The sequence below is a fragment of the Squalius cephalus genome (genome assembly GCF_949319135.1).
Source record: "Squalius cephalus genome assembly, chromosome: 1".
NCBI classification, from domain to species: domain Eukaryota; kingdom Metazoa; phylum Chordata; class Actinopteri; order Cypriniformes; family Leuciscidae; genus Squalius; species Squalius cephalus.
Genome location: NC_137122.1, coordinates 22961424 through 22969708, shown reverse-complemented (window position 1 = coordinate 22969708; position 8285 = coordinate 22961424). Strand labels below are relative to the sequence as shown.

The window sequence follows — 8285 nt, the reverse complement described above, 5'->3', positions numbered from 1 at the left end:
TATAGGTCTCAGTTCCTTCAGTACAGCAGCTCAGCCTGATCTCACACACACACACACACACACACACACACACACACTCTGAGGAGGCCAGATGGGATAGGTTACATTAACTCTCGGGATACAGGTGGGTGGAAATGAAACCTGACATACAGCGCAGGTGCAGAGCGGGACAACATCACCCGTCCCGTCTCTGAAGCACCTGAGAAGAGCAACACGATCAAATAACACCCTGATTCACCTCTCGCTTGCTCTTTAATATGACTTTCTCACATCAAACAAACTCGATGACACTCAAAAGGAGTCCATTTCTGTCAGTGAAAACATGATATTACCTCAAAGTGACTTCAGTGCTACTGACATTATTTACATACTTAAGAATTAAGTCATTAATGGCTCATGTTAAAAGACTGTATTAATTATAAAGTATCATTATATACAGCATCATATAGAGCCATAAAGCCTTTAATTTCAATGCATAACCTGTATTTTGAGCCTAAATTTTCAAACGATGAATGACTATTGACCTGGTTTAGAAAGTTTTTTTATCAGGAGATCAGTGTTTAAACTAATAACTGACAATTAGTATATAGCCTAATTAAAAGGGCATTTTCTGTGTGAGTTGGCACTTTTGCTGGTTTGTTCACTTGGTTGTTCAGCAGGTGTTTCTGATGAGCGTCGAGAACGTGCCTCTGCTCAGCAGTCCAGATAAAGTGGGCGGGGCCTCTCACACTCCCTCCGATGAGGAACTCACGTCACCATGCCCAAATTTGGACTGTAAACTTCCTACAGGAAGCGAGTGTCTGAGGATCCATGATGAGCCGGGAGTTTGCTGTCCGTCTTTTTCACTAACTTGCAGATTCAGCGAGTTTAAAATTACACTTTAATCTTCAAATTGTTTGGCGTAGCCTAATCTGTCCCATTCTTTTAGACAAAAATGCAACTTGAAAAAACATACGGAAAACCGAATAGAGTAAGAAAGGTATTTTAGAGCTTTGTTCAATGATAAACTAAATGTTTTGATAGAAAACATTCTAATGTCATTTGTATTTGTTTCACCCAGTGTTTCCGCTAAAATAAAATATGCCCTACACAAACTATAGGGACACGTTTTGCCACTGAGATGACTGGGAAAATGTCCCAATATAGCTACATAACACGTACGCGCATCAAAATCATATAAAAACCCTAACATATATATATATATATATATATATATATATAATATATATATATAGTGGTAGCCTCCGTACTGTAGCCTACAAAGTCCATACCTGAAATCCAGTGTTCGAGGCCCTTTCTTTTAGCAGAAAGGATCTCGGAAATAATGAAAATCAAATTCTTGCATCTATTCCTCAATCGTTTATTCAATAATTTCAAGTCGTGAGGTTAAAAATCGCCCCGTTCCCTCTTTACTGCGCGCTTCGCCCTCGGGCTTGTTTACTGTCCCAGCAGTTCCCGACAATGACGTGATGATGCGCGTGACGTCGCCACAGTTGGGGGCGTGGCCAGCTGTCAGTGCTGGAGTTGCTTATAAATACGAATCGGGATTCCGATCCACACGAACGAACGAACGTATCAGAGCAAATCAAACGGACATCTCTTCCCAAAACAGCGTTCGCTTTCAACAGACAGCCTCTCAGAACCATTCAAGAGCGTTTTACTGCTGCTGTCGCGCTGTTCATCACATCTTTGGGACTTCTTGTGTTTAATTCATTCGAGAGGAGAGTCGATCCGAGAGCGGAGCGGAACGGGACGGAACGCTGTTTCATTGACTGTCATCGTTATTCGCTCTCCTTTTTTTGGACGTTTTTTTTACACTTGAAGGTGTAAATTAGACATTGAACTGTCAAGCAGAATAGCTTTTTCCAAGAAAATCTCCATGAGTACACAAATGGAGCAGCCGTTTTACCACGACGACTCGTTTCTGTTGGGTTACGCGCACAACGACGCGACACTACATGACTATAAACTCCAGAAACAGAGCATGAACTTGAATTTGACTGAGCAGTATCGGAGCCTCAAATCGGAGCTTTATCAGAGCGCGAACGGCGATGTCGGGTCGCTCAAACTCGCGTCTCCGGAGCTGGAGAGGCTCATCATCCAGAACAGTAACGGGGTTCTGACGACGCCCACACCGGGCCAGTACCTCTACGGTCGGGGGATCACCGACGAGCAGGAGGGCTTCGCGGAGGGCTTCGTCAAGGCTTTGGATGAGCTTCACCAGATGAACCACATGCCCCCGCCCAACGTGTCGATTGGAGCCGGCGGCGTCACGACGTGCGCGACAACAGCGTCCGTTTTCGGCTCCTCCCTGCAATCCGAGCCTCCCATTTACACGACGCTGAACGCGTACTGCCCCGCACCAAACCACCCGTCCACCACCATCAACTACCTGCCTCCCCATATACAACACCCGGAAAACACGCACGCGTTCCAGCACTCCGCACAGCGCTTCGTGCCTTTGAAAGAAGAACCGCAGACCGTTCCCGACATGCACAGCAGCGACGGCTCGTCACCACCAATGTCTCCAATCGACATGGAGAACCAGGAACGCATTAAAGCGGAGCGCAAACGGCTTCGCAACCGACTTGCGGCCACTAAATGCCGAAGGCGCAAACTGGAGCGCATCTCGCGGCTGGAGGACAAAGTCAAGGTTTTGAAGTCTGACAACGCTGGCTTGTCCAACACAGCCTCCGTTCTGCGGGAACAGGTGGCGCAACTAAAACAAAAGGTCCTGAGACACATGAACAGCGGCTGCCAGCTTATGCTGACCAGTAAGATGGAGGCGTTTTAAACGCGGTTGGACTCAGATAAACATAACACTGGAAATTGTTTATGCTCCACGGTGAGAACGCACGCGCTCTCAGCTGAGGTATTTTGGACACGTCCTGGGTTCAGATACACGATTAAAGCGAACCCTCCGTCCAGAACGGGACGGAACGGACTCTGAGGCTCCGAGACGAAGTGGAAAAGGCCAGTCGCCGCCTCCGTATCAAAACTGTGTTATTGTCATGATCTAAAGTGTATTTTTTGATCATGTGAACGCATCTGATATTGTCGTGCAGTAATACAACCGATCCTGAACTCATAAATTATTGTTAGGCTACTGTTCAGGTTGATCCTGACACTATGTTACCAATGTCACATGTTTACAATGTCTTTTTTTTATGTGTGTGCGCTGTTTATTTAAGTAAAGATTTTGAAATATAACTTTCCATGTGTATGGGTTTTCATTTGTGTTGTTGTGTTTATTGTCTTGGTTTCGAGCTGTTATGTAATTCTTATGCTGACCGTTCCTCGAAGTCCACATGTCGTTCAGACACAAAACACGATTATGATTTTGATTATGGCTTGAATGTTTGTTCACTCTTTGTAAAGTAATCAGCTGTTTTTTGGGGGGTCGTGTGTATAGATTAATACTTCTTGCGTTTGCGCGTTCACAAAAGGGGGCACTAGGCCTTTCCTACTGACGTCAGCAGTACTTCCATATATGGTCGTTTTTTGGTCCTCGTACGTCATTCTCCACCCACAAGCCCGAGTGGAGAAGTTCACCGATCCAGGATCAGAGAGAGAGAGAGCGAGAGAGGGGGTTTCCGAAGTTGGACAAGACCACTGTGAGCGTGTGAGCGTGTGTGTGTGTGTGTTTCCATGGAGTTTAGTGGGTTGAACGCTTACAAGGAAACAATGATGTAGTCTTTAATATGCGGAACTTACAGGCTAATCAAGAATATATACAAATACTTTTGAGATATAAGAAGAGAAACAAACATTTTAGAATTGTAAATTATTATTTAGTCTACTTATTATAATATTTAAATGTTAAAATTTAACTTATTAGTTTTATATTCTCTAACTATATTATAGCCTACTATAAAAGTAAAAATATATTCTTATAGGTCATTACATTGTTTTGAGCATAAGAAACTAATTGAATAAAGAGATTTTTGGAAGAAAAGAAAAATTCTATAGGAATAAAATATATATTTTATTCAAAAATGTCTTGATAAAAAGTTTGGATAAAAAAGATTGAGGCCTTGATTGATGAATGAAAACAACAAACAAAGTTTTTTTCCTATTCATGTCTTTTCATGTCAGTTAATTTTATTCATATGTAATGTCATGTCCTCTGTGGACACTGACTCATTTATTAAGAAAATTAAAATACATGATTTTTAAATTTACCAATCAATTCTTAGGTCTCAAGCTTTTTTTTATCCAAATTTTGTATAAAGATGATTCTCAACTATGAAAGATATAACAGAATGATTTGATTTAAAACTGTGACATGTATGTTGTCAAAGAGATTTGCTAAAAAATTATGTCTTTGGAGGGAAAAAACTCCATTGTTGTGTCTCAGGAGGATATGATGCACAAGAAACACAATGATGAACTTTATACAGAGATAGCAGGGGTCAACACACCTTCAAACCTAGATTTAGCAAGAGTTTATTTTAGGAGCTGAATTATGTTATAGGTGAAGAGATTAGAGACAGTAAGCATGAATATAAATGTATCTCTTATTATTAGGCCCAATTCAGTGTAAGATACTGTAAGATAACTGGTTTGCTGGTCCACACCTAAACTGGTTTCACAGGAGAACAACCCAATCCAGCTAGACTGGTTTAATCTGTTTTTTTAGTTGTCAAATTGTAACAATTTTAAGTATTAGCCGAATCATCTGTTCCTAATTCATCATATTACTTAGTGGTTTGGATGTGTTCTGGAGATGAATATGTCTTTTGGGAAGTGACTGCGCCCTCTGGAATGACTGAACCGGAGGCGCGCACGGCAGGGGCGCGCATGAGATCTATAAAGAGAACCGGGTCTGGCACTGCCGCTGGAATGAAGAACATTAGCATGGAAATATGTGACCCTGAGTTGATCTTTCTGAAATAATTACCTCAATAACGGATTTATTTATTAAATGTTGAAACAATGATTCCCCTAAAATAATAGCCTATGTTTCCATGGTAGTTTTAAGTAGACTTTATCACCATGAAAGTACCATTTTAACTACACAGTCCAAATAACAAAGCTATAGTCTCTGAAACGCGTGGGACGTTTGTTTTTTGTGCCACTCGCTCGCTGGAAATCGGGAGCGGGTTTTTTTTTTATTGCACGCTGAGAAAAGCCCACTCGGGTCCACCTGTCAGTGACGTCAGTGACCCACCTGCGTGTTTTTCTGCTCGCTCTCGAGGTGGAAATCGGAGGAAGCCACATCAAAGCGCTGAAAGTACGCGCGCACACGCACGCGAGCTCAGGTTGTTTTGGAGATTTTAAAGGTGCACACCGTCGTGTGTGTTTCATTTCATCTGAGACTCTACAATATCAACAGCTCTTTTAGTTTCACGAGTGTTTCTTGTGGAACAATCTCACCCCCCACCCACTCTCTCTCTCTCATTTAAATGGACTTGTTCCACTCTGATGTTTGTTGACTTTTCTATGTGAATGTTCCCTAAGTAAAGGCCCCCTGAAATCAAAATGTCATTATATTGTTTAGCTTGTAGTATGAATATGCTAGTCTTAAGGTTATGAATAAAGCTGGCGTGCTCCAAAACTATGAAAAAAATCGCATTTAGGAGATAAGCATTCAAAACATACAGTCTCTGCTTCCGCTAAAATGGATCAGGGATTTTTATGACATCACAACGGACTTCAGCTTCTCATCACATCTTATGTCCAATCAAATGCTCTCTAGAATCTAAAGCGCCGCCCCCTGTGCTATTAATACCACCTGGTCAAAGCGACCGTTGACACGTCACGAGGCAATATGGGTTGTAGTTCGGTTGCTCAAACGCTCGAGTTTCATTACTTTTTTCAATTGTAGGCTACATTGATTAAGAATGAAATGGCTAGAATTTATTCACACCTCTACTATTGAATCCAACGTATCATCAGCGCTCGGATTCGCTTCCATGGTGCAGTCAAGTACGACTTGCAGTCTGTGAGGTAAACTAAACGCTAAAGAGAGCCTAAGTCCCTCCCCTTCCGGTTGACCACCATGGGACCTTATTTTGGAAAAATATTGTATGGTAGTCAATGGCGAGAGACAAGATCTCGTTTGAACTGTGACCTGAATTAAGGCCCTTGCACACCGAGTCCGAAATTATCGCTTGCGTTTTTTCGCATTCGTGATTCGGTGGCTCTGAACTGTCAAAACACCATTCAAAATGATTGCTACGGATGCGAAAAACGCATAAAATCGAACCTGATTCGAATTTTTTTTTGACGGACGAAAGTTTCGGAGGCAGTGTGCAAGCGTGACTGACATAACGTGAGGTCGTATTTGTTTTTTAACGTGCGAAAATTTCGGACGCGAATTTCGGACTCAGTGTGCAAGGGCCTTTACACATGATGTTTGTCAATTTAAAAGATACATTTTAAAGTCAATAGTCGCGGTTTGATGTAAAACTGTTGAGGTATAACTGTGAAAATACGTAATTACAAAGACTACAAACCCAAAAGGCGCACATGTGACGTCATACCTAACTTTACTGAAGCTAACATCTGTCATTTTTTCTATAGTCTTACGTTATAATCATAACGTTACGCCGTCATGCCTGAGTGTTTTGTACCAGACTGCACACATACGAGTACATAGTGCGAGACGAGAGATGTAGTTCATTGAGCGATTTTCACATAAAACTAAATGTTACTCTTCTGTTTTATGACAAACTGTGACTTTCTTGACTTTCATAATTATCTTTTAAATTGACAAACATCATATGTGTAATTCAGGGCACAGTTCAGACTGAAAAAAAAGATAAGTTGTCTCTCGCCATTGACTACCATACATATTTTTCCCGAAATAAGGTCCCATGAGCCGGAAGCGGAGGGGAGGGACTTAGGCTCTTTATTGGCTATTTGAAAATGGGAAGGAGCCATTCAATATGTCCTGCCTTAGCTTCCTGTTTCAGTGGAAATCATCATACAAAGCTGCATGGTAAAGCATGGGACTTTAAAGGAGCGGTCACATTAACCTCTGTTTAGCGAATTTTCGCATGTGAAATCCAGTCCATCAAATTGGAATCCAGGCCGAAAGATTTAACACACACATTTATCCTAGGATTCGCCACGTTGACCAAAAAAAAAAGAAAAAAGCTTGGTTTAAAAATAACTGTCCAGTGCTTTATACAATATCGCAACTCTAATGGACAATGGACCGTTTTGCTGACATTTCGCTAATAGGAGTCAATTTTGAGTTGTCCTATGATTCTTTAAAATAAGCTTTTGGGACATGATCTCTAAAAGACTCTCAAATAGTTGCAAAACCATTTAATTTTTTTATATATGTGCTAACCTGTAATTAGTTGTCATAAGTCGTGTTTGATTCATCATGCTTTATATCAGGGGTATTATGTTTATTTTGAAATGCTCTTAACATGTTATTAATAATGCTAAATGTAGATGGAAAAACATCTTATGACAAGAGTCAGGTAATATGACAGATAAAAATAACTATATTTGCAGCATTGTTGTTTTTTTCAGTGTTTTTCCATCTATTTTACTGCTCACAGTGCTTTTGCTACTGTTGTTAAAGTCCCCCTGTGTTGAAAATCATGTTTTTAATGTAATTTATATGTCTATGTGGTGTTTTTAATAATGCTTTAAGACAAACCATGTGCCAATTCATAAGTCAACACCATTGCTGAGTATTTTCTCCTTAAAACTGCAGTGAACCAAAGACAGTCTCAAAAACACGGTTTGAAATCGCTGGTGTTTCTGACGTCACAAACTGATTTGCATATTCATAGAACCGCAATGAGGCAAGAGTGTAGAGTTACATTCAAGCTATTTTAAGACATGAAGAATTTATTTTCAAGGAAAAAAAACGTTTAAATATGTAATTTCGGTGATCAAAGATTAGTTTTAAGGGATAAAATTATTGGGGGACTTGAGCGTCATCTTGAGCTCTTAATGTGGCGCTTTAGCGTCTTTAGTGAGAGAGAGAGAAGCAACTTGCACGAAATTGAAAGAGCGTGAATGAATCGCTTTTGCCTCTAGATAAAAATATTAGAGGTTGTAGCGCTGAAAGATCATTAGCCTATACCATAAATGAGCGCTTGTGGTGTTAAACTCTCCATTGTTTCGACACGCTGCTAATTTTAACTAGAAACGGTAAAATGGCCATTTAAATATATGATTGTTTCTCTCTCGTTTTGCTTTTCCCCCAGTTTAATTGGCATAAGAATGGCTCACAGGCCTGTAAAAGTGCAGCACTCATGAATGAGTCAAAGCTCATTCAGCAAAGTTTCTCAACAGAACAGCGCGTGTTATTTTTATTC

General features: G+C 40.7%; 1 protein-coding gene across 1 annotated transcript; it reads left to right on the top strand.

The window, feature by feature from the left end:
• Positions 1-1518: 1518 nt before the first annotated feature.
• On the top strand, positions 1519-3210 carry junbb (JunB proto-oncogene, AP-1 transcription factor subunit b). Its single transcript, XM_079882656.1, has one exon. The coding sequence runs from the start codon at positions 1880-1882 to the stop codon at positions 2792-2794; it is 915 nt and encodes a 304-aa protein (XP_079738782.1). The 5' UTR covers positions 1519-1879; the 3' UTR covers positions 2795-3210.
• The last annotated feature ends 5075 nt before the right edge of the window (positions 3211-8285 follow it).

Excerpts from the sequence above, each read along its gene's own strand:
- junbb (XM_079882656.1), top strand. The coding sequence starts at position 1,880 with ATGAGTACACAAATGGAGCAGCCGTTTTACCACGACGACTCGTTTCTG.